The following is a 27,551-nucleotide window of genomic DNA, read 5'->3' on the forward strand; positions in this document are numbered from 1 at the left end:
CCAATCAGAACACCAGAACATTTTCTGTAAAGGGTCGAACAACCATAAACTCTTACTGATTATTAAGTCCCCCTTTGACTGATCTTCTGTACTCTAATATCCTTGCATACTTTCACATTTACATTTTAGTCATTCAGCAGATGTTTTTATCCAGAGTGACTTTGAGTGCATTCATCTTAAGAAAGCTAGATGGGTGGGTGCATAGTACAATAATTATTCTAGATGGAAACTGGACTCTTGGAACTGATGTGTAGAACATTCTCAAAGGCTAAATGCTAAGTAGAGCATGCCATTGCCAGCCCCTTGAACAGCACTGCAGGGTGTCAGACTTCACTGGAGAGCCAGTGCAATCTACCATGCCATTCAACTGGGCCTCCTGTAGGGCTCTCTGTGATTATGTTGCATGTGAGAGGAGTTGGCTGGCTGAGTTCATATTCTTCTAGTCGTATTCACATAGACCTTGGAAGAATCTCAAGCGTCCTCTCTCTTCGCCTCCTTATCAACACCCTTTGGAGGAGAAGGTCAGAGGGGAGGGACCTCTGGCTCTCACATCCAATGGATTTTGAAATGGAGGCGAGGAGAGAGGATGCGTGAGTATTCAGTTGAGATTCTCCCCTTGAATGACAACTCCCATGGGACTCTAGCAGCCTACCTATTTCTCACCATAACAACTGCTTGGGGTTTGAATCACTGCTCCACCCTGCCAAGCCTGTTGCCAGATAGCCAACTCATCTGACATGTGCTGCCATCAAACCTGGGTTCAAATAATATTTTGGGTATTTCAATTACTTTCAGAGACATTTGAAAGTGAGTATTTAGATAAGTAGGTGAATACTGGAATGTATATGGAAATACTAAAATACTCGGCAAGGATGCCTACACTCTGACTCAAATACATTCCTGTGCATTTAACCAAGGTACAGTTGAAGTCGGATGTTTACATACACCTTAGCCAAAGACATTTAAACTCAGTTTTTCACAATTCCTGACATTTAATCCTAGTAAAAATTCCATGTTTTAGGACAGTTAGGATCACCACTTTATTTTGAGAATGTGAAATGTCAGTAGAGAAAATTATTTCTTTCAGCTTTGATTTCTTTCATCACATTCCCAGTGGGTCAGAAGTTTAAATACACTCAATTATTATTTGGTAGCATTGCCTTTAAATTGTTATTTGGTAGCATTGCCTTCCACAAGCTTCCCACAATAAGTTGGGTGAATTTTGGCCCATTCCTCCTGACAGAGCTGGTGTAACTGAGTCAGGTTTGTAGGCCTCCTTGCTCGCACACACTTCTTCAGTTCTGCCCCAAAAAATTCTATAGGATTGAGGTCAGCGCTTTGAGATGGCCACTCCAATACCTTGACTTTGTTGTCCTTAAGACATTTTGCCACAACTTTGGAAGTATGCTTGGGGTCATTGTCCATTTGGAAGACCCATTTGCGACCAAGATTTAACTTCCTGACTGATGTCTTGAGATGTTGCTTCAATATATCCACGTAATGTTCCCTCCTCATGATACATCTATTTTGTGAAGTGCACCAGTCCCTCCTGCAGCAAAGCACCCCCACAACATGATGCTGCCACCCCCGTGCTTCACGGTTGGGATGGTGTTCTTTGGCTTGCAGGCCTCCCCCTTTTTCCTCCAAACACAACGATGGTCATTATAGCCAAACAGTTCTATTTTTGTTTCATCAGACCAGAGGACATTTCTCCAAAAAGTACAATCTTTGTCCCCATGTGCAGTTGCAAACTGTAGTCTGGCTTTTTATGGCGGTTTTGGAGCAGTGGCTTCTTCCTTGCTGAGCGGCCTTTCAGGTTATGTCGATATAGGACTCCTTTTACTGTGGATATAGATACTTTTGTACCTGTTTCCGCCAGCATCTTCACAAGGTCCTTTGCTGTTGTTCTGGGATTGATTTGCACTTTTCACACCAAAGTACGTTCATCTCTAGGAGACAGAACATGTCTCCTTCCAGAGCGGTATGACGGCTGCGTGGTCCCATGGTGTTCATACTTACGTACTATTGTTTGTACAGATGAACGTGGTACCTTCAGGCATTTGGAAATTGCTCCCAATGATGAACCAGACTTATGGAGGTCTAGAATTTTTTTTCCTGAGGTCTTGGCTGATTTCTTTAGATTTTACCATGATGTCAAGCAAAGAGGCACTGAGTTTGAAGGTAGGCCTTGAAATACATCCACAAGTACACCTCCAATTGACTCAAATGATGTCAATTAGCCTACCAGAAGCTTCTAAAGCCATGACATCATTTTCTGGAATATTCCAAGCTGTTTGAAGGCACAGTCAACTTAGTGTATGTAAACTTCCAACCCACTGGAGTTGTGATACAGTGAATTATAAGTGAAATAATCTGTCTGTAAACAACTGTTGGAAAAATTACCCTGTGTCATGCACAAAGTAGATGTCCTAACCGACTTGCCAAAACTATAGTTGTTAACAAGAAATTTGTGGAGTGGTTGAAAAATGACTTTTAATGACTCCAACATACAGTGGGGAGAACAAGTATTTGATAACCTGCAAAATCGGCAGTGTTTCCTACTTACAAAGCATGTAGAGGTCTGTCATTTTATCATAGGTACACTTCAACTGCCAGAGACGGAATGTAAAACAAAAATCCAGAAAATCACATTGTATGATTTAAGTAAATAATTTGCATTTTATTGCATGACATAAGTATTTGATACATCAGAAAAGGAGAACCTAATATTTGGTATAGAAACCTTTGTTTGCAATTACAGAGATCATACGTTTCCTGTAGTTCTTGACTAGGTTTGCACACACTGCAGCAGGGATTTTGGCCCACTCCTCCATACAGTCGCTGGGCAATATGGACTTTCCCCAACCTCTCCACAATGGCCAAGACCAGAGAGCTGTGTAAGGACATCAGGGATAAAATTGTAGACCTGCACAAGGCTAGGATGGGCTACAGGACAATAGGCAAGCAGTTTGGTGAGAAGGCAACAACTGTTGGCGCAATTATTAGAAAATGGAAGAAGTTCAAGATGACGGTCAATCACCCTCGGTCTGGGGCTCCATGCAAGATCTCACTTCGTGGGGCATCAATGATCATGAGGAAGGTGAGCGATCAGCCCAGAACTACACGGCAGGACCTGGTCAATGACCTGAAGAGAGCTGGGACCACAGCCTCAAAGAAAACCATTAGTAACACACTACACCGTCATGGATTAAAATCCTGCAGCGCACGCAAGGACCCCCTGCTCAAGCCAGCGCATGTCCAGGCCCGTCTGAAGTTTGCCAATGAACATCTGGATGGTCCAGAGGAGGAATGGGAGAAGGTCAAACTGCTTGCCTATTGTCCTGTAGCCCATCCTAGCCTTGTGCAGGTCTACAATTTTATCCCTGATGTCCTTACACAGCTCTCTGGTCTTGGCCATTGTGGAGAGATTGGAGTCTGTTTGATAGAGTGTTTGGACAGGTGTCTTTTATACAGGTAACGAGTTCAAACAGGTGCAGTTAATACAGGTAATGAGCAGAGAACAAGAGGGCTTCTTAAAGAAAAACTAACAGGTCTGTGAGAGCCGGTATTCTTACTGGTTGGTAGGTGATCAAATACTTATGTCATGCAATAAAATGCAAATTAATTATTTAAAAATCATACAATGTGATTTTCTGGATTTTTGTTTTAGATTCCGTCTCTCACAGTTGAAGTGTACCTATGATAAAAACTACAGACCTCTACATGCTTTGTAAGTAGGAAAATCGGCAGTGTATCAAATACTTGTTCTCCCCACTGTAAGTGTATGTAAAGTTCCGACTTCAACTGTACTTGAAAATAGTATTTGAAATAAGTAAAGTAGTAGGCTATTTATAAGAAATGATTTGAAAATACTTTCAAATACTTCCAATAGAAGTCATTGATTTAGGCCACATTATTTGAAAATAAGTATTTAAATAACGAATACTGAAATACATTCATTTGAACCCAGGTCTGGTTGCCATGCACGCCATATATCATGGATGAGTGATAGAGGAGAATGAATGATAGAGAAGTTGGCTAAAGCAAAAACAGAACTGGCTTTCCTCAGACCATTGCTATGCTCCACCTAGCCTAACCATAGCAACATAATAAGCTGCTATGTCAATGCCAAGCCTAATCTAACTAAGACAACTGTTCATGTTGACATGGTGCTGGGAAGTAGTCAAATGTTACTTTGTTATAATACATCATCCCCTCCCTTAATCATCTAACCAGGGTATGCTGCTGGGTGAAAGTATGTAACAATAAGATATGTTCTGTGGTTTATTTCATGCACTGTGTACTGGATCCCCATGATCTTTTAGCAGAAGCTACTCTTCCTGGGGTTCTAACCTCATACTCTTTGTGACTAGTCAAATTACAAATACTACTGATGCACAAAGTAATTGTGAGTCACTGCTTGAATTAATACAGAGGAGAATTTGTTTCAAACTGTATTGATTTGTTGACCCCAGATATCTGGTTGTCAGGGTTGATAGAATAGAGCAGGGGCTCTCAAACTTTCTCATGAGAAATGGACCGTTCTTCTGTAACCCAAATGAAGAAATAGTATGCGATTATAGATGTATTCTCATAACTCGTGACCCACCTCCCACATGTCCTGGGCCCACTTTGGGTCCCGGCCCATAGTTTAAGAAACCCTGGAATAAATCCATCTATTCTAATCAAAAATAGAAGTGCAAGATTTAAAAGTGTTGGTCCTGTTTCATAAACTGAAATAAAAGTTGCCAGAAATGTTCCATACGGACAAAAAACGTATTTCTCTAAAATGCTGTGCACAAATTTGTTTACATTCCTGTTAGTGAGCATTTCTACTTTGCCAATATAATACGTCCAAGAGTTCCAATACACTGGTACTCTTGCGCCCTCTTGTGATAGAAATGTTGAAGGAACATTACTGCCCTTTCCCAATTAGCGAGAGGGGATTAGGAGATTCTCCTACCTACAGCCCACCCTACATAGTCTTGCAAGGTCAAACACGTTCTTACATTCGTTTGGAGGACAGGCTTCAATTTACCCAAATGAAGTGACAAACCTAATTGGTCGGCAGTGCTGATGTTTCTGGAGGGGCTGGAAGTGGTTAATTAAATTAACAGCAGGCCATCTGTAATCCCTATACTCCATGCCTTCTTACCATCTAAACCATTTGATCAAACTGGTGCCCATAGTAGTCTTATGTCTCATATCAGAACAAATTAAAATAACATCTTTGTATTTTTCCATTGATACATTTTTTAGCTTTCTGCTAACCTCTTTCCTAGGCACCAAGTGTCTGGGAATGAGATTAGTTATCTGAAGAAATGTTACTGGGGCTGCACTATTTCCTTTCGGCCACTAGATGATGCACAGGCAATTGTGAAAGGGAACCAAGAATTGAGTGACCCAACAATACTGAGAGTTAGTCAGAAAAATCTATATTGCCTAAATGAGGTGAAAGTGAAGAGGACACAGGACTTTACGTAACTTTCATTGCTTATCTGTTGTTTAAACAGAAATGTAATTACTCATTAACATGTTTTTACATAGTAACGTCTAATTGCTTAGTAAAAGCATTGAGCGTTTTTGTAATGAATAATAAGTGGTTGCACCTAATGAGACATGTCATTAAAATGTATTAAATCGTATAGAAGCTGTAATGACAACAGGAATAGTTTCTGATTTGGGGTGAAGCTGTCATACTGAAAACAAAGAGAGATAGCATCTTAAAAGCAATTTAATGGTTTTGCACATATTTAACAGAGAGGGTAAAAGTCTACTGGTGCAGTTCCATCTACCTGTGACCTTGGTCCATATTAAACTACATACTTAGAGAACCTGCTATGGAAAACAAGCTTTCTCCCATCATGGCATTGTTGATTGTGCAATATGAAGAATTATTTCATTACAATAGGTACAGTGACAGAAATGCACACTATCAAATAGCCAGAGATTTTGAGCAAAAATGATAATATGCAGTGTTATAGCCAACAAGCAACCATTTTCCCATGACAAGACTTATTCCAGTAAATGCTTCAGAATTCACTTTTCCACTTAATAACAATGCTTAAAGTGTTTATTGTATTGTACATACATTTTAATGCTCAATACATTTTAAACATACATAATACAACTCAAATATGTAGGAAAACAAATGTAATAAAGGACAGAATAATGTTTTCATTCATCGGTGTTAATCTGTGTTCTAGTTCTTCATGGATATCCAACATTGACTGGTCTTAGCAATTTATTGAGCCGGACTAGTATATGATAACATTGTACAAAAAAAATCATGACAAACGTAAAGGAAAACTCCACCCAAAAACTATATTTTGGTATTTATTTCATTAGTCCACAGTTGATAAATTCCCAAAATGTTTTGCATGTCAGTCAAGTTTCAAGATATTGGCCTTTCAAGAAGCAAAGTTTCAATTGCCACATCATGATATGTGTTTTGCATGGACATTATGTGGCAAGTGACACTTTGGCTGTGTTCAAAACTGGGAACTCTGAAATCTCTGACTTCCGACTTCAGTGCGTTTAAGACAACTGGGAAGTAAAAAAAAAAGTCATCCAGCCTCTTTCTAGAGTTCTGACCTGAAGATCCCTGAAGTCATGATTTGACCTCATATTTTTTGGAGTTCCCAGTTGTCTTGAACGTACCATTTGCGTCTTGAAAGTCCAATATCTTGAAGCGATATGACAGACATTTGCCACAGTGGAGAAAATTAACCCCTGTCTTTTCATCCAAATTAATGTGTTATACTACGTTTTAGGGGATAAAATGACTACATTGAAGCTTAATGGTTGTAGACTTTATTATTAGTAAGTGAAATTAAACTGGTTTTTAATAGTTTGTTATAGACAAGTTATACACACAGTTCAAAGCACCGCTGACTTTGCTTTTCAACTCAGAAGAATGTCATCTTTCAAAGATCGCCTCACAAAACTGAGGCCAGACCCTAGAAACTACATACAATTACAAAAAGAACAGGGAAAAAACAATCAAAGCAACAAGTGAAAAGCACGGGGGATGAGAAAGCAGGAAAACAAAGAGAAAATACAAAGAAATCTTAACTGGAAACCCTGTCTTGTTTTTAAGCGGTGAATAATGGATGGTTTACAATGTCAGCTGCCCAAAGCATCATGTCTACCTTAACATCATTTTTCATCTTTTTTTGTTTGTTCCTTATCTTAAAAAAAGAAAATGGCATACTGTATTTGACCTCTGAGCCCAGCTGTAGGATTGTTAGGCACAGAGTGTGGAGTTTTGGCTCTGAGCTTGCATGCTGGAGTCTGGCTTTAAGAGGAGCAGGGGAGATGAGAGGAATGGCATTGGGGGGCTGAAGGGTCTATTTCTTTTTGCTGAAAAGGCTGAAGCGCTTTTCTTTGTCCTTCTCACGCTTGCCAGGGCTGGACTCAGTTGCCAGGGCGACGGAGGCGGGCAGGGTCTGGGCTCGGCTGGAGGCGGGGGTGCTATGGCTGCTGGGGGTCATCTCTGTCTTAGAGGACGCAGCGCTGGAGATGGCTTGCATCCACGAGTTCATCTCCTCCTGCGGCCCAGACAAGGATTTATCAGGACACACATCACAGATCATACCAATACATCAAAATTCAGACACCCACGCCATCCACATGGAGACAAGGACTGAAGATAGTAAACAACATTCACAGGAAGAACGTCACTCACATACACTGTACGAATTTATAGCTAAACAAACTTACATCCTCGTTGGCTTGGAAGAGATACTCATTGCCATCTGTAGCTCTGTAAAAGGAAAATAAAAACTTCAGTAAAGCATACTACTGGCTACAGTATGCAAGACCTCATCTGATAATGCAAGACACAGAGGGAGCTAGTCACTAAGTAGTGCTCACTTCAGTTTGAACACATGTTTCTTCTTCTTGTAGTCGAGGGCAACCTCACACGCAGCATCCTTCAGGCTGATGGGGATCTGGTTGTGGTAAGGGATCCCTTGGCTGGCACTCTTATGGTCTTTGTAGAAGCCCATCTCCCGGTTGTTGATCACGCAATACACATTGTGCCAGGATCTGAAACAGACAAAAAGTTGTCAGTGCAGTGCCGGCAAAATAATTTGTCAGGAATGTTCACTATATATACACAAAAGTATGTGGACATCCTTTAAAATTAGTGGATTCAGCTAGTTCAGCCACACCCTTGCAGACAAGTGTATAAAATCGAGCACACAGCCATGCAATCTCCATAGACAAACATAGGCAATAGAATAACCTTACTGAAGAGCTCAGTGACTTTCAAAGTGGCACCGTCATTGGATGCCACCTTCCCAACAAGTCAGTTCGGCAAATTTCTGCCCTGCTAGAGCTGCCCCGGTCAACTAAGGGCTGTTATTGTGAAGTGGAAACGTCAAGGCGCAACAACGACTCAGCCGCGAAATGGTAGGCCACACAAGTTCATAGAATGGGAATGCCGAATGCTGAAGCACAAGGCATAAAAATAATCTGTCCTCAGTTGCAACACTCACTAGCGACTTCCAAACTGCCTCGAAGCAACGTCAGCACAAGAACTGTTTGTCAGGAGCATCATAAAATGGGTTTCCATGGCCGAGCAGCTGCACACAAGCCTAAGTTCACCATGCACATCGTCAAGCGTCGGCTGGAGTGGTGTAAAGCTCACAGCCATTGGACTCTGGCGCAGTGGAAACGCGTTCTCTGGAGTGATGAATCAAGCTTCACCATCTGGCAGTCTGGCTGACAGATCTGTGTTTGGAGGATGCCAGAAGAACACTACCCGCCCAAATACATAATGCCAACTAAAGTTCGGAGGAGGAATAATGATCTGGGGATGTTTTTCATAGTTTCTTAGTTCCAGTGAAGGGAAATATTAACACTACAGCATACAATGGCATTCTAGACGATTAAGCGCTTCCAACTTTGTGGCAACAGTTTGGGGAAGGACCTTTCCTGTTTGAGCATGACAATGGATTGTCAAGATCGGTGTGGAAGAACTTGAATGGCCTGCACAGAGCCCTAACCTCAACCCCATCGAACACCTTCGGGATGAACTGCGAGCCACACTTAAATCACCAAACCTCACAGATGCTCTTGTTGCTGAATGGAAGTAAGTCTCCGCAGGGATGTTCCAACATCTAGTTCAAAGCCTTCTAAGAAGAGTGGAGCTGTTATAGTAGCAAAGGGGGGACCAACTCCATATTAATGTCCATGATTTTGAAATGATCTTTGACGAGCAGGTGTCAACGTACACAACCGTTCAAAAGTTTGGGGTCACTTAAAATGTCCCTGTTTTTGAAAGAAAATAACATCTAATTGATCAGAAATACAGTGTAGACATGGTTAATGTTGTAAATTACTATTGTAGCTGGAAACAGCTGGTTTTTCTATGGAATATCAACATAGACGAGTTTCAGAAGAAGGTTTTGTTTCTGGACATTTTGAGCCTGTAATCAAACCCACAAATGCTGATGCTCCAGATACTCAACTAGTCTAAAGGACAGTTTTATTGCTTCTTTAAATCAGAACAGTTTTCAGCTGTGCTAACATACTTTCAAAAGGGTTTTCTATTGATCAATTAGCCGTTTAAATTTATAAACTTGGATTAGCTAACAATGTGCCGAGCCCGTACGGGAGTTGTAGCGATGAGAAAAGATAGTAGCTACTAAAAATTACAAAAATTGGATACCACAAAATTGGGGAGAAAAAGATGTAAAAATTAAAAAATAAATAATAATATATCCACACAATATTCCTGCCTCACGATGCCATCTATTTTGTGAAGTGCACCAGTCCCTCCTGCAGCAAAGCACCACCACGCGTCACGGTTGGGATGGTGTTCTTCGGCTTGCAAGCCTGCCCCTTTCTCCTCCAAACATAACAATGGTCATTATAGCCAAACAGTTCTATTTGTGTTTCATCAGATCAGAGGACATTTCTCCAAAAAGTACGATCTTTGTCCCCATGTGCAGTTGCAAACCGTATTCTGGCTTTTTATGTCGGTTTTGGAGCAGTGGCTTCTTCCTTGCTGAGCGGCCTTTCGGGTTATGTCGATAAAGGACTCGTTTTACTGTGGATAGATACTTTTGTACCCGTTTCCTCCAGAATCTTCACAAGGTCCTTTGCGGTTGTTCTGGGATTGATTTGCACTTTTCTCACCAAAGTACGTTCATCTCTAGGAGACAGGTGTCTCCTTCTTGAGCGGTATGATGCTGCATGGTATTTATACTTGCGTACCATTGTTTGTACAGATGGACGTGGCATCTTCAGGCGTTTGGAGGATGACCAAGGATGAATCAGACTTGGAGGTCTACAATTTTTTTCTTGGCTGATTTATTTAGATTTTCCCATGATGTCAGGTTTGTCAGTTTGAAGGTAGGCCTTGAAATACATCCACAGGTACAACTCCAATTGACTCAAATTATGTCAATTAGCCTATCAGAAGCTTCCTAAAGCCATTAACATAATTTTCTGGAATTTTCCAAGCTGTTTAAAGGCACAGTCAACTTAGTGTATGTACACTTCTGACCCACTGGAATTATGATGCAGTGAATTATAAGTCTGCCTGTAAACAATTGTTGGAAAAATGACTTAGGACATCTACTTTCTGCATGACACAACTGACTTGCCAAAACTATAGTTTGTTAATAAGATAAATAATAAATAAAAACTTGTGGAATGGTTGAAAAACTTGTTTTAATGACCCCAACCTAAGTGTATGTAAACTTCCTAATTCAACTGTATCTGTGTGTACCTGCTGGATGCCTTCTTGTTGTGACCCTCCCACTCGTGTTTGCGGTGCAGGTAGCCTTCCATCTGGTTGGCTGGGTCTGAGTCCTGGGACTTGGCCGGGAGTGTGGCAGCCTGGCTGGGCTTGACCTTGCGTGCTTCACTGGGCGACCCGCCTGGGCTGGGCTCCTCCACCCCATTAACGATGTCACTTTCCTCTACATTGTCCTGTCAGAAACAAGTATTAGAGAAGGCTGGGGCTAGACAACACACAGTGGAGCTGGAAGTCAGAGTTGGATAAAGCTTCATGCAGGATGAGAGGCAGTGTAGAAACGTTCAGTATGTTCCCTTTGATTGCTATATGACAACATGGCTTTAAGACAAGTATAGTTAAGTTCAAAGCGTTATTCTCTACAACTATTGTACTGTAAATGAGAAATAAATATTTCATCACAATGAGTCTCCACATTTCCATTTGACGAGGAAAAATGTCTTCATAAGAGCCTTTGGATAGGTGTCTGTATAAACCAAAACAATGCCATTACACCAGCCTCAAACTGGCAATGTGGTGTGCCTCTATTTCACAATTATAGCCCAGAGTCATCATAAGACGAATGACACACAGAACCCCAGAGCTGAGTCACCTCTGAGTGACTGTGCTATCCTCACGTCATGTCTCAATCTTTGTATCACCCACAATGTTGCGACTTTGTCTGTGTAACTTTTGTTCCCCAACCTCTGGCTATAATGCCCCTATGTGTTTCTGTGCTCCTTATAGGACCACAGCTCCATATAGTTCCTCATCTCTTAGAGTTCAGTACCTGAGGTGAAACTCTAATCAAGTATTTAACTGCATCTCCGTCTCTGACTGTTTTCTAACCCGCTCACTGGATCTCTCCAACTTTCTCTCTGACATCAAGTGCCCTCTATTTGAGACTTGATTTGTGACTTACTCTAACCTGACTCTCCAATGACTCAATCTGATTCACAATGAACCTCTGCCTCCATCTTTTTTGACACTTTATTTAACTAGGCAAGTCAGTTAAGAACAAATTCTTATTTACAAATACGGCCTACCCCGGCCAAGCCCGGACGACGCTGGGCCAATTGTGCGCCGCCCTGTGGAACTCCCAATCACAGTCGGATGTGATGCAGCCTGGATTCAAGCCAGGTACTAGTGACACCTCTTGCACTGAGATGCAGTCTCTTAGACCACTGCGCCACTCGAGAGCCCAAATCTGACTCTAGACATCTGATATGAGGTTACACTAACAGTTTTCGATTCACTCTCACCTGAAGTGACTCACTGTTTGACAAACTCAAATGCCGATAATCTAAACTTGGTTAGAGGGATACGCTTGCAAATGCAGTAAAAATCTGTAAGTCACCTCAGTCAACCTTTATATAGATTCTGAGAAAAGCTGAGCCACTACTGATCTAGAAGAGCGTTGGATTATGGGATTGATTATAGTGGGACCGGGGTCCAGCTGAGACAGAGAGCATTTCAAAGACATGCACAGATCAGAGGTTAGGACATGCCCACCACATTGCCACGCCCACACAAAACACTGTTGAATAAAGAGATAGAAAGGGAGCGAACAGGAGGGAAAGACCAAACCAAAATCCCAAACAATTAGCACATTGTTTGAACTCATTATTGACATTTGTTTCATTATTGTAAAGTGAAGGGAAAGGCAAAATTGGCCAGTTAAAATATTATTTCACAACACACCCACTCCAACTCATTACCCATTACTGAGCTCTTCAAGGCTGGACCAATCATGGATAATTTTACTGAGTGCTTGCCAGGCGATGGACAAATCCTTGATGCTTATACAGAGATCCTGCCATTGGCTGGACCAACACTGGAGATGGACTGCATCGCTGCCAGGTTTTGCAGTCTTCGATTGGTGCAACATGGGAGTGATATCTGTCATCACCTCTTTGTTAAATGTTCAGGGTAAAAGCTAAAATAGTTTTTCGCTTGGGCTGACACTCATATCGGGAATTATATTATTAATGGTCACATCTGCACCCAAATTCTTTCTCAAATTATGTTCTCCAAACTGATAATCCAGCTAGACTGATCACCTCTACATAAATACTCAGATCAACTTTGATTGAATTGGAGGATAATTTTGATAGCAGTAACTGTAGTTACCTTAGAAATTACCCTTACGCAGAACTATACACACTAACCTTTGAGCAATTCTAACATTGATCTCCCAGTTTGGATGGGTGCCTTTTTACACCAAAATAAAACACTGTAGATTTAATGTCAGACGTCCACTGGATAAATGATATCTACACGACAATGAAATTAAAAAAATGGAATGAAAAAGTATTGCACATGAATGTGTATAAAACAACCCCGGGACAAAACCATAGAATGTACAACAATAACAGTTGTCACTGAAAGTGGAAGGTGATTAACAACAATGACGACATGCAAAACAATATACCAACATAAGACATGAGGACAAAAACACGGTACAAGGACAACAAACAGAACAAACATGGGAAGTGATTGACTATCAAGGTTTTATTGGGGAAAGTGTTAGTGTGGTGTGTGCAAGGAAGAAATGATTCAAGGGTGGACCAACACCAACACAACCAGGGAGGAAATGAAGATCCGATACACAGAGCTATAGTAACATGAAAAGTGACATGAGAACATGAAAGCAGGTACCATAGATCTACTGAGGACCAATGAATGACTGATAGGAATGGGTGCATACCCCTCTACACACAAACACATTCGCCACCACTGGAACAACCTAAAACAGAATTACCGCAGTGAAGTGATATGAATATGGTATTTGAGATGGTACTGTATGATGGCTTTATGACATCATGTATGGGTGGTCTGGGCAAGGGTGAAGATGATGTGAAATGGATGGACATCTGGGAAAGATACAGTAGCTACCCACTACTTTTGATTTCTTTAATTTTATTTAACCTTTTTTTATTCAGGTAAGTCACTGAGATAAAAATCTATTTGGCAAGAGACCTGGTTGACTTGATCTGGTGCAACTTGAAACCTGAGAGGACTAAAGAATGTGATTTAATGGCATTACTGAGTTACCGATTTAAGTCGTGCACTCTGTCAGTTATTCAGGTTCCACATGGTAAGTTTGTAAATAACAACATACATAAACAGTATTATCATCAGGGATGGAGACAGGAGGAGAGGAGTGTCGAGCTGAGGGGGAAGAAAGAAGGGAGGGGGGAAAGGAAAGAGGAAATAAGGAAAAGACACAAATAGAAATCTACACAGTGAGTGGGTGGGGTGGGGGGGTCCTTTTTCATTCCCCCACACATACACATGGTTGGGTAGGTTACTTTATAAATGTATTCCGTTACCTGTCCAAAATTGTAATCAGTAAAGTAACTTTTGGATTACCCAATCTATTATCTGATTACATTCAGTTACTTTTAGATTACTTTCCCCTTAAGAGGCATTTGAAGAAGACAAAATGTATGTTACCAATTGAACCACATCTATTGCAGGATAAATCAATGTTAAAGTTTACATAGCTGGCCATATATGGATGTTAAATTTTACTCTATGGGTTGGTAATGTAGGCTTCTTCTAAACCATCGCTTTCTACTACATATAATAATATGATTAAATTACATCTTTACATTAAAAAAATCTACCAGAATTCCAGTCATTCCAATAAATGTTAAACCCTTTCATCTTCAAGAATAGGACTTGGAAATATAGATTAGCCAAATTATTTTACCTGAGCATAACCCAAAACTAAGGACTTTTTAGCCAGCCCTACTCTGTTGTTTAGGATTTTGCTGTCATTGACTGAGTTGAAAAATAAGTGCTGCGCTAATGGAATGGCATGCTTTGAGGGCTAATGAAGTGCTATTTACATGTGAAAAATTAATGCCATATGCTGCATTTGCTATACGCCTATTGTTTAACTTTTTGTTGGTGACACTTTGATATCTTGATAATATGCAGCTGTTTAAATGGCAAATCCACAGATGAAACAATAACAAAACATTTACCAAAACAGAGGCGGGGCAAAAAGCTGAGGGATGGGCCTGGAGAAATGTAACCACTCTCAGATTAATAGACAGAGCTATGAATACAAGGACTGACTATCCATGATATCAAAATGATTGTTTCAACCATGCTATGAGGTTATACAGTGTTTGTTTACATTTACATGTCTACAAACATCAAGAAAAACAAGCTTATATTTTGGGTTCTGATGTGGTACGACAGTTGAACTATGCTCATGAGGCATTTCGAAGTTATATTCTAGATACAGATATAATTCCAAAAATGGATGTAGCAACTACAGATTGCTCCTTTAAGTCTATCAAAAGTGAGCGAGTTGGAACATGTCCTTTAGGCCTATGGATAAAAACATTTTTTTTAAATTGCAGCATGAATTAGATTGAGCAATAAAAGCCCCACTTTATTCCATAGGCTGGGATCCGCACTGTGCAGCTGTTGAGAGAGCACATTTTTCACTGGCTTCAAAAACAATGATTTATAGGCAGCTTAAACTTCTTAAATTCAACTATTATTTGGTTCATATACACAAAAAGATTTGTGACGAGCCATCCACAAGCACAATCCATAAGGCGCAAATAGCTAAATGACAGTAGCAGTGTGATTCACATCAATTTGCTATGTAGTTATCAATAATAAGTGATATCCGTATCACTGTACCACTGCTGTTATCTTTACCTCCAAGCGTTTATTCAAGTTGGATAATCTTTGGATGCCGACAGCAGTCGTACCATTGGAAGACACAGCTTTGACTGTGGCCTACAAAAGCCTATTCCCGCGATCCATCAAACCCATTTGGTGTGTCATCCTAGTGGTATCTGACTTGTGGTCAGACTCACTCAGGTGGAACAAACTTAAACGTGCGCCTTTTTTCAATGCTGATTTGAACGTCATTGAGAAACAGAAGAGTCAAAGATTTTTTTCCGCAAACTTCCTGCTGAATTTAAAAGTAATCCTTGAAGTAATCATCTTGTTTTTCAAAAGTATCTGTAATCTGATTACAATATTTTTGCTAGTAACGTAACGGATTAGAGTTACCCGTGTAAAAAAAATTCCCTACAATGTAATTCGTTACTCCAACCCTGTATACACACACACACACACACACACACACACACACACACACACCCATTCATTCACATGCACACTCACTGTGATTCTAGAATACGTAGTGCTGTAGTGCTGGTGTCCCATTATGCTTCACTTTCTATCAGCCAATAATTTCAATCCACTAGGATTAAAATGTAATAATGTATTAACTCATTGTTTTGATCCTTTGCTCAATCTCAACTTTTGAAATGGGGTTGCCTAACTCAACTTTATATCTGGTCCTCTACCATCCAAATTGGTTTCATATCTTATTTCCACCTTCCCATGTAATCTTTGCTCTGCTTACATCTGATCAGTTAATAGTCCAGTATGTAGCTGCAGCTACCGCAGCTACCCCCCCTATCAGCTACCGCAGCTACCGCATCTATCGCAGCTACCGCAACTACCGCAGCTACCGCATCTACCGCAGCTATCAGCTACCGCAGCTACCGCATCTATCAGCTACCGCATCTATCAGCTATCAGCTACCGCAGCTACCGCATCTATCAGCTACCGCATCTATCAGCTACCGCAGCTACCGCATCTATCAGCTACCGCAGCTACCGCATCTATCAGCTACCGCAGCTACCGCATCTATCAGCTACCGCAGCTACCGCATCTATCAGCTACCGCAGCTACCGCATCTATCAGCTACCGCAGCTACCGCATCTATCAGCTACCGCAGCTACCGCATCTATCATCTATCAGCTACTGCAGAGCTACCATCTATCAGCTACTGCAGAGCTACCATCTATCAGCTACTGCAGAGCAGGTCCAGCACTAAGCAGTCCTCAGTGTTTGATCTATCAATAAAGGCACCAGTCGGTTTGAAGCAATATGAAGGTATAAAAGATTAGAGCACTAATAACTAACCTATTAAGCAAAACAACTGATCTAATTATCCATGTTCAGTCCAGCAACATCCGCTGTGATAGAATAAGATTAGGTGAATAAAAAAACGGCAACACAAGAAACTGCAATCAGCAAAGCTAATTTGCATTAAAACGCATTACGCAAATAAAAGAAAAAGGAATACTCAAGGTAGGATAAGGTATAGTGTTTTGTAACGGACATAGGATAAGGTATAGTGTTTTGTAACGGACATAGGATAAGGTATAGTGTTTTGTAACGGACATAGGATAAGGTATAGTGTTTTGTAACGGACATAGGATAAGGTATAGTGTTTTGTAACGGACATAGGATAAGGTATAGTGTTTTGTAACGGACATAGGATAAGGTATAGTGTTTTGTAACGGACATAGGATAAGGTATAGAGTTTTGTAACGGACATAGGATAAGGTGTTTTGTAACGGATAGTGTTTGTTTTGTAACGGACATAGGATAAGGTATAGTGTTTTGTATAGTGTTTTGTAACGGACATAGGATAAGGTGTTTTGTAACGGAGTGTATAGTGTTTTGTAGGACATAGGATTTGGACATAGGATAAGGTATAGAGTTTTGTATAGGATAAGATAAGGACTAAATATAGTGTTTTGTAATGAGGAATAAGGATAAGGTAGTGTTTTGGAATGGACATAGGATAAGGCTAAATGGTAAATGAGGAATAAGTGTGACTAATTGTCTGAATCACTGGTGGGGGGTGTACAGTCCTCCCCTTGGGTGGGGGGCGTTGGGGGTCACGGTCCGACCCACCCGCCATTCTTGCCCCCAGTCCCAGTCCTGCGGGTCTGAAAGCTGGTGTACTTTTGGTAGGCTGGGGAGCGGTAACTAACCCGAGGAGAGTCCTGGTCCGATGGCAGTCCGTTCTGAGACACCTGCTCACCCTCCCTGTAGGGACGACACACAGAGACAACAGTCAGTGCAGTATAAAACACACTGGGACATTCATAACACACAGACAGTCCCAAATGCTGTATCTATAAACACACAGCCCCAAACACACCTAAAGGTAGACTCAGAAATGTGATGTAAGTGCACAAAGTAAACGGCATAGTGGGTTAATTTCCTCTCCTAAGAGCATTGCAGTGCGAGGCTCAACTTCTGTTTTGGCCTTGTACCGCACGCACGCACGCAGATTCTGTGTGTGACTGTATGAGAGCGAAGTCTTGCATCTAGCTCATCTCAATATCGGAGGTGCTGCTCAAGGCAACGTCATTTCACTGAGTCTACCTCTATGTCTGCTTATAGGTTTATTCAGATCCCCAGGAGCTTTTGCAGAAGCAGCAGCTACTCTTCCTGGGGTCCACAGAAAACAAAACATGACAAGTAACAAAACACTGTTTGGCTGTCCTTGTTGATCAGTCTATCAAATGTAAAACAACCATATACAAACTACTAAAGAATAACGTGTGTAGATTGTGTGTGTTCGAGTGTGATAGCGTGCGTCATTTCACAGTTCTTATTATGCCATGAGATGTTTTATACATTTCTTGAAGGTCATTTGGGTGTTTGCTTGAGTAATTGGAGATGGGAGTTCTATGTGATTATGGCTCTGTAATACTGTGCATAATACGTTATAGTATTAATAAAAACACACGGGGACAAACACAAGACCAGAATAGAGCATGCCTGTTGAGTCTAAACACTGACAGAACAGACGCACTAAATAAGTCATGACAGACAGACCAAACATTTTAGTGTGGTGCTCCAGGCTTTTCTCTCACCTCTGCTGTGGCGATGCATCGTCCGTCTGGGTCTCTGCAGGTGGCGGATTCCTCTTCCTCTCTTCCTCCTCTTGCTGTCTTCTCACCTCCAGTAATTCCATCTGCATCGCAAACCGACACACAAATCATTAATGACCAACCTAATTAGTCAGATTGAAATTGAGAAACTAAAGTAATTTCATTAAGTCAATTTGACTGATAGACAAATGAGATGAGAGATTTGGAGAATGTAGTGGAAATTCTACCTTTAACTATTAATGAGGAGAGGCAAAAAAAATCAATCAAGGTATTAGTTTGATTAAAAACATATTATAATGAGGCTGGTTGCCCCACTCCCACAGGAGAAGGAGTGAGAGCCCACTGAGTGGAGTTAGCTTCTGGGTTATCAGGATAGGCACAACCTCATAGATGACGTACAATGGTTCCAAACACCAAGCCCACACATCCTGTGCCAGACCTTTGGCTCCAAATACAAAGAACTTGTTTTGTTCAGTACTTAGGACATTTGTTGTTACTTTGTTCTCTCCCCTAGTTCAAGGTGAAACCCATCTCCCCTAGGAGGTGACTGACGCACCGCCACTGTGGAGACAAGTGATTGGTTCCCCATTACTCACACCATCCCTTCACATGGTTTGCAATAAAGACACAGTTCATATATATATATATGGAAACAATGTTTCCTTCTGACCTCCTTTGCCATACGCCCTGCTGATATTCTGCATAGCAACAGGGACATGTGAGACACGCATGACTTCTCCCCTCTCTGGACCCCAAGTGACTGAGGCCCATATATGGGAGGAAGTGCAGCTGTCAACCCCAGAGTCCGAAAGGAGACATTCTAATGACGAGTGCTCAACAGTTCACTCACAAGCATATTCTGCAGATAAGACATCTTGGTTACCTAGCCAACACCGATTTCTCCACCACAATCTTTCCCCAGAAACAGGCTCCAAAACAGAACAGAACAATAGGATATAACCTTTACTCTGTCTAGGATCAAGAGGAACCAGTCAGTTTCTGTCATATTATTGGCGGAGCGGCCAGACATCATGGGTTACCCTACACACAGAACAGTTAGAACAGGCCTCTTAATTTGCACACACTTATCTTATATAGGAGTTAGTTTCTTTAAATCATCTAAAGCCCAAGAAAATTTCCCTCACAGGATGGATGCCTAATCTAATTAAAAACTAAATTGAGTTATTGTATGACTGGTTTAACCTACAGCCCTGTGAGTTGTGAACATCCCCTGTCCTCTCACCGTAGTCAGCCGTTCCAGCGCTGAGAAGCGCTCCTCCCAGGTGGCAGCGGACTTCTCAAAGGCCTCGTGTCTCTTGATGAGTTTCTCCACCTCGTCCACATTCTGCCCCATCTCCCTGCTGGACAGGTACGGCTCCTGTCCCAGCAGCCATGACTCAGCCACACCCGCATCCCTACCAAACTGGTGCACCTCCAGAACTGAGCAGAAACACAGCTAGTCAGACAACACGGCAGTATAAAGCAACAGTTACACAGTAGCTAATACGGTGCAACAGACTGAACACGATTTGATAGAATTACCCAATCTTAGCCACTCCCATCTGTCTTCCCACTTGTCAATCATGTCTTTCCTTTTGTCTGTCAACTGTAGTAACTTCTCTTTGATCTGAAAATTGAAGGGACATTTAGTTTTAACTGAGGCTAAGAACACCATACATGTAATGGCACACCACAACACTAGAGGGAGCCATATTTCCATCCAGAGACAGAAGTAGAACGAGGCAAAAAAGAGAAACAGAACGGAGGGGGGAAGTAACAGTATCTGTGAGGGTGTTATGACATCGTTGGCCCCTCACCTCCTCTAATGCGTAGTGTTTCCTTGCCAACAGGGACTTGCCCAGCTCGATGCAGTTGGTGAAGCTGTTGTTGCGGGCGTCGATCTCAGCCTTGATGCCTTGGTGGTTGTTCATCAGGAGCTCCACGGATGACACGTCCCTGAGGATACAACACAATCAGAGGTGTGTCACAAGGCAAGAGGAGTGTGTCACAACAAGGCAAGAGGAGTGACCCATCAAGACAATTAGTGACAACAAGGAGTGACAAGACAATTAGAGGAGTGAGACACACACACTGAACATATCAAGGTCCCAATGTCCTTTGCTTAGGTTACCAGGGGGTTTAAATGACCAATGAAATGCTACTTACATTGCTAGTTAACGTACACTAGCATGTTTCCTAAAACCACTGGTACATACAGTCAAGACAGGATGACCTGACACCCAGTGTATTTCAGTGGACTACAGCCGCTCACATAATGTTCCCCCCTCAGAGACCTGTCCGATTACCCTGATCCCTGGGACCATGCCAATGTCAGACTAACCACGAGGCAGGATAGGGTGTTACTCCTTCAGACAGTGGAAACAGAGCAATGCAATTACTGACAAACCAAATGTTTCCATTTCTCTCCTTCCTGCTTTTTTCACCATTCACCTCAGTAGCCAATCCAGCATTCTCTCTCCTTTTCCTCCTGTTTCCCTCTTGCCCTTTACCAGACATCCTCATTAGCCCACAACGTCTGTCGGTCTCTTTCTCCCTCTTGTCTTTTCCTGTCTGTCTCCTGGTGTCTCCATGGTAAGCTGCTGGCTGAGATTCAGCTGAGAGGCACTGAAACCAATTGCCAGATAAGGGCTTGATGTGCTGCTGTCTCCCTGAGAGGACATTGAGGCACCACTTTCTGCAGGTGCATTTTCAGTAGCTATAAAAAGGACCAACCGTCAGTGGGAATACATTCAGCTGAGCCATCTGCAGAAAACCTGAGCTGCAGAAAACCTTGCTACAGCATTCAGCCATAAGAGTCTAAGCCCAGTCTAAGATATGGGGGGGGATCCTACTAAGCTATGTGGAATTGTTTAAAGAAGGTCATACCAAGGATCATTTGCTATTTTTTGAAGACCTCTTAAAGTACCAAAGTAATAAAGACACATATATACACACTGCATTCAGAAAGTATTCAGACCCCTTCCCCCACATTGTTACAGCCTTCTAAAATGGATTGAATTGAATATTTTCCTCAATCTACACACAACACCCCATAATGACAACGCATATATCTTTAAAAAAACTGAAATACCTAATTACAAAAGTTCAGACCCTTTGCTATGACACTCAAAATTGAGCTCCGGTGCATCCTGTTTCCATTGACCATCCTTGAGATTATTCTACAACTTGATTTGAGTCAACCTGTGGTAAAAATCAACTGATTGGACATTTGGAAAGGCACACACCTGTAAAAAGGTTCCACAGATGACAGTGCATGTCAGAGCAAAAAACCTAACCATGAGGTCAAAGGAATTGTCCGTAGAGCTCCGAGACAGGATTGTGTTGAGGCACAGATCTGGGGAAGGGTACCAAAACATTTCTGCAGCATTGAAGGTCCCCAAGAACAGTGGCCTCCATCATTCTTAAATGGAAGAAGTTGGGAACCACCAAGATTCTTCCTAGAGCTGGCCGCCCAACCAAACTGAGGAATCGGGGGAGAAGGGCCATAGCCAGGGAGGTGACCAAGAACCCAATGGTCACTCATCGCGCACCAGCGACTCCTGTGGCGGGCCGGGCGCAGTGCGCGCTAACCAAGGCTGCCAGGTGCACGGTGTTTCCTCCGACACATTGGTGCGGCTGGTTTCCGGGTTGGATGCGCGCTGTGTGAAAGAAGCAGTGCGGCTTGGTTGGGTTGTGTATCGGAGGACGCATGACTTTCAACCTTCGTCTCTCCCGAGCCGTACGGGAGTTGTAGTGATGAGACAAGATAGTAGCTGCTAAAACAATTGGATACCACGAAATTGGGGAGAAAACGGGGTAAAATAAAAAAGAGCAGAGTACAGTGAGCCTTGATGAAAACTGGGCGCTCATTAGGTCGGCACTAACGTTGGGTAATTAGGCCTAGCATGCAGTAGGCGTTCCAATTCATCCCAAAGGTGTTCAAGGGGTTGAGGTCAGGGCTCTGTGCAGGCCAGTCAAGTTCTTCCACACTGATCTCTACAAACCCTTTCTTTATGAACCTCGCTTTGTGCACGGGGGCATTGTCATGTTGAAACAGGAAAGGGCCTTCCCCAAACTGTTGCCACAAAGTTGGAAGCACAGAATCATCTACAATGTCATTGTATGCTGTAGCATTAGTTCCAGTGAAGGGAGATCTTAAGGGCCCTAGCCCAAACCATGAAAAACAGCTCCAGATCATTATTCCTCCTCCACCAAACTTTACAGTTGGCACTCTGCATTGGGGCAGGTAGTGTTCTCCTGGCATCCCCCAGATTCGACCGTCGGGCTGCCAGATGGTGAAGTGTGATTCATCGTTCCAGAGAATGCATTTCCCTCCTGCTCATGTTGATCTTAGGCTTGTGTGTGGCTGCTCGGCCATGGAAACCACTTTCATGAAGCTGCCAACGAACAGTTCTTGTGCTGACGTTGCTTCCAGAGGAAGTTTGGAACTCGGTAGTGAGTGTTGCAACCGAGGACAGATGATTTTTATGTGCAAAATGCTTCAGCACTCGGCGGTCCCATTCTGTGAGCTTGTGGCCTATCACTTCGGCATGGCTGTGTGCTCAATTTTACACACCTGTCAGCAACGGGTGAGGCTGTAACAGCTGAATCCACTAATTTGAAGGGGTGTCCACATACTTTTGTATATATAGTGTATATTTGATGAAAACATTTTGGGGCCTTATTGCTATTAGCCCAAACAATGAATTACAGATTCACTACACAAAAAACGGCTAGTCCCCAAAAAAATATCAAAAAGGAATTTTGTTCTGAAGTGTCTGTCCTATATCTAAAAGACATAAGAAAGATCCGGAAACATTTGTGTTTTTTGTTGTACCTGCATTTAACCCCTCTTATTTTTGGCACTAAACAGTCTCCATATACAGTACTTCCATAAAATGTTTTCAACTGGTACCGGGGGACATTCAGACGAGTCTTGTGAGCCCTGTGGGCGTTCCCGTGAGTCTCTCACCTTTCCAAGGAGGGGTCATATTAGTGTGTACAGACAGAAGTTGGAAGATGGGCTGTACAGACTTCAGACGAGTCCCAAGAAGCTTGTGGCAGTCGTAGAGCAAAACTAAGAACACCACCGTGGAATGATGAGACTCACAAACATCTTTTTCATAATAGTTTGTAGGCCAAATCGTTCAGACGATTTTCAGGATGCCTCATGGTCTGAGAAACACCGCACTAGCTCTGTCACCTTTCATCGCAGATGAGGAAGTGCAACATAAAGTAGGCGGATGTGGATTGAGACGCATCCAATGATCTCCCTAGCTTAAATTGACAGATTTCTAGCGATTTACACAGGGGCATGGACTACAACATTTTAATACAGAGAGTTTTATAGGGCGAGCTAGTGAGGATAACTTTGTAAATCACAACAGACCATTGAGGATTAGATACATCAAATCTGGACTCGAGCTGTCGACCACAAGCTGCTTACAGAAAACTAGAGATTCTCAACTTTTCTGGTTTTCTTGGAGAGTCAGTAAGAGAAAAAAAACATGCACTGAAATAATGTCAAGCTATTTCAAAAAATGATCTGTATGAGGCCAAACTGTTTCCCGTCAGGTTCACAGTACCTGGGCTTCTCCTGAGCCTCGATGAGGCGGATGACGTCCTCCATCCAGAGCATGAGGTCTCGCACCAAGCTGAAGAAGCGGAACTTGTCGCCGGTGTCGAGCAGTCTGACCCTGCGGCCGTCGCAGGCCTCCAGCAGGGTCCTCCAGGCCTCCAGCACCTCACCCTCTCTCTTTTGGATGTCATCAGCCTTGTCTCCGGCATAGGCAGACTGCAGACGCACAGCATCCTCCTGCAACGTCCTCACCTGGGGAGGGAAAGAAGCAAGTCTTATCTATGATTTACATTACAAATCTGTGAGAGATTCACCTTATAGCTGCATAATTTGTTTAGGCTGTAATAGAACTGATTGACCCCCTTGATCGAGAACACACTCATTTTTATACATGTTTTATTTGTTTAACTAAGCAAGTCAGTTAAGAACAAATTCTTATTTACAATGACGGCCGACCATAAGGCAAAAGGCCTCCTGCGGGGACGGGGGCCTGGGATTAAAAAATTAAAAATAAATACTTTGTAAATATAGGACAACATACACATCACAACAGACAAAATAAAGGAGAGACCTAAGACAACATAACACTGCAGCAACACATGACAACATGGTAGCAGCACAAAACGTGGTACAAATATTATTGGGCACAGACAACAGCACAAAGGGCAAGGTAGAGACAGCAATACATCACACAAAGCAGCCACAACTGTCAGTAAGAGTGTCAATGATGGAATCTTTCAATGAAGAGATTGAGATAAAACTGTCCAGTTTGAGTGTTTGTTGCAGCTCGTTCCAGTCGCTAGCTACAGCGAACTAAAAAGACGAGCGACCCAAGGATGTGTGCTTTGGGGACCATTAACAGAATGTGACTGGCAGAACGGGTGTTGTATGTAGAGGATGAGGACTGCAGTAGATATCTCAGATAGGGGGGAGTGAGGCCTAAGAGGGTTTTATAAATAAGCATCAAACAGTGGGTCTTGCGACAGGTAGACAGATGACCAGTTTACAGAGGCGTATAGAGTGCAGTGATGTGTCCTATAAGGAGCATTGGAAATCTGATGGCCGAATGGTAAAGAACATCTAGCCGCTCGAGAGCACCCTTACCTGTCGATCTATAAATTACGTCGCCATACTCTAGCATGGGTAGGATGATCATCTGAATTAGGGTTAGTTTGGCAGCTGGGCTGAAAGAGGAGCTATTACGATAGAGGAAACCAAGTCTAGATTTAACTTTAGCCTGCAGCTTTGATATGTGCTGAGAGAAGGACAGTGCACCGTCTAGCCATACTCCCAAGTACTTGTATGAGGTGACTACCTGAAGCTCTAAACCCTCAGAGGTAGTAATAAAACCTGTGGGAAGAGGGGCATTCTTCTTACCAAACCACATAACCTTTGTTTCAGAGGTGTTCAGAACAAGGTTAAGGGTCAGCAACAACCTGGGGAATAGTTACATGGGAGATGAGGGGGTATGAATGAGTCAATTGGAAGCTGGGTATGATTGTGGCCATGATAGTTTGAGGGACAGATTGGAAATTTATCCAGGACACCAGGGTTAACACCCCTACTCTTACGAAAAGTACAAATGGGATATTTAGTGACCAGAGAGTCAGGACAGCCGTTTAACATCCCATCCAAAAGACGGCACCCTACATAGGGTAATGTCCCCAATCACTGCGATGAGGCATTGGGAATGGGAAGTACCTCCTCCTGGCCCTCACACACCACTTCCAGCAGCATTTGGTCTCCCATCCAGGGACCGACTAGGACCGACCCTGCTTACCTTCAGAGGCAAGCCAGCAGTGGGATGCAGGGTGGTATGCTGCTGGTTAACTGCCGTAGTAGGTGTTTTGGTCTTTCTGCCGTTATTGTCATACCTGTGTCCCCAGTGCCTGGATGTCGTGTTCAAAGGTGGTGTGCATCCTCTGCAGGGTCTCCACTGTGTTCTGGTCTCGGCCCAGCTCCTCAGGCAGCTTCTTGTGTTTGTCCAGGATGCGGTTGAGGATCTCCTTGGCGTCATGGTAGAACTTATGCAGCTCAAAGGAAGCCGCCAGGATCTGCGTGCGTGTGTCGATTAGCTCCAGCAGGTCGGCCCACGCTTCATTCAGCCCGTCCTTCCACTCCGCGATTGTTGCCGCGTCGGTGTGGCCTGAGTTGATGAGCTCATCCGCCAACTGGTTGACGGTGTCCACACGCTCCTGACCGATGTTGCCCGTATCACGAGCAAACTCACGGAAACGCTCCTGAAGCATCTGCAGAGGGATATTATCAGAGCAAAGTGAGGACGCACATATTCCACTAGATACTCTGGCAACAGGGTAACATAAGTGGCATGGCTGCACTACATACCGTGACATGTTCGTAGTCCTGTCCCAGCTCATGTGACCCAGCCACTACTTCCCTTTCAGCGATCCACTGCTCCAGGTCATCCACCTCCCTGTTGAGCTGGAACAGACGGAACCTCTCGTCCAGCTTCCCCCTCCTCTCCTCCGACAGGTCCTTGAGCCCCGCGTACAGCTTATCCACCTGAGACTGACGCATGCCGATCCGCTCACTACACAGCAGGAGGGAGGCAGGGTAGGTAGGGGGTTACGATATAGGATATACATGATCCTACCCTCTCTCTTCTGTGATGCTAAACTGTCAAGTCTTAACCTCTGGGTGGTTAAATCCTACTTCAACTCAGCAGGAATGGAGATGAACCTTATAGTGAGCTTAAGTTAAGTGTCTGGTCTCTGACCACTCTGGGCTGGGTTTAAACCCTTAACATTCTTTAGACTGAAATGGGTGGATGTGATTATGGTTTAAACTTCCACATTTCACTGGAGGTGGTCTTTAACCCTGAGGATGAGCCCCTGAGACCACTCACCTTTCAGGGTGTCCGGCAGCCGTCAGGCCTCTACTTGTCTGGGAGAGCTGGTGGACAGTTTCAGCGTAGTCTTCCACAGCCTGCTCCAGTATTTGGTGCTTCTTCAACATGGCCACAGAGCTCTGCTCATCCTACACACACACACACACACAGTCCAGGTCTATCTATACCATCTATAATGCCATTTTGGGAAACCTGCCAAGTTCTCTGTTCTTTGATAAGGTCAGAAAATAAATACGAGTCACGGTCTTACTCCTACTTACTTTTACAGTTCCTAAAATCAGAATGGATCATGGCAAAACATTAGCTACTCAGCTCCGTGTTCTTGGAATTCTCTCCAGACCAGCTGGAGGAGTTTAAAGGTTTGGTTGACTCACATGCTACTGAGGAATGTGATTGACATTAGGACTTGATGCGATGGTACATATGATTTTTTTATTTTTATACAGCCTGTACTTGTATCTATGACACTTGTATGTTCCTTTAATTTAAAAGCATGTCTGTCTACGTGAATATTATTATTTTTTTGAATGGTGTCTAAATTGTTACGGTATGTCTGATATTTGTCGCAAACATTGTTACCCCCCTGCTGCTGTCTTGGTTGGACCAGGCCTCTCTTGAAAA

At 42.8% G+C, this 27,551-nt stretch overlaps 1 protein-coding gene across 1 annotated transcript in view; it reads right to left on the reverse strand.

Moving 5' to 3' along the window:
- Nucleotides 1-5,716: 5,716 nt before the first annotated feature.
- The window catches only part of LOC112253128 (spectrin beta chain, non-erythrocytic 1), a 124,239-nt gene continuing 102,404 nt past the window's right edge, over nucleotides 5,717-27,551 (reverse strand). Inside the window, exons 23-35 of the mRNA XM_024425078.2 lie at nucleotides 26,928-27,058; nucleotides 26,408-26,612; nucleotides 25,936-26,310; nucleotides 24,069-24,313; nucleotides 20,301-20,439; nucleotides 20,026-20,110; nucleotides 19,727-19,923; nucleotides 18,466-18,566; nucleotides 17,575-17,629; nucleotides 10,742-10,944; nucleotides 7,876-8,049; nucleotides 7,723-7,765; nucleotides 5,717-7,550 (exon numbers count right to left, since the gene is read on the reverse strand). Of these exons, the coding sequence (XP_024280846.2) occupies nucleotides 7,350-7,550; nucleotides 7,723-7,765; nucleotides 7,876-8,049; nucleotides 10,742-10,944; nucleotides 17,575-17,629; nucleotides 18,466-18,566; nucleotides 19,727-19,923; nucleotides 20,026-20,110; nucleotides 20,301-20,439; nucleotides 24,069-24,313; nucleotides 25,936-26,310; nucleotides 26,408-26,612; nucleotides 26,928-27,058 (2,154 nt within the window). The 3' untranslated portion in view covers nucleotides 5,717-7,349. The remainder of the gene's footprint in view (nucleotides 7,551-7,722; nucleotides 7,766-7,875; nucleotides 8,050-10,741; nucleotides 10,945-17,574; nucleotides 17,630-18,465; nucleotides 18,567-19,726; nucleotides 19,924-20,025; nucleotides 20,111-20,300; nucleotides 20,440-24,068; nucleotides 24,314-25,935; nucleotides 26,311-26,407; nucleotides 26,613-26,927; nucleotides 27,059-27,551) is intronic.

The sequence above is a fragment of the Oncorhynchus tshawytscha genome, linkage group LG06, assembly GCF_018296145.1.
Source record: "Oncorhynchus tshawytscha isolate Ot180627B linkage group LG06, Otsh_v2.0, whole genome shotgun sequence".
Classification (NCBI taxonomy): domain Eukaryota; kingdom Metazoa; phylum Chordata; class Actinopteri; order Salmoniformes; family Salmonidae; genus Oncorhynchus; species Oncorhynchus tshawytscha.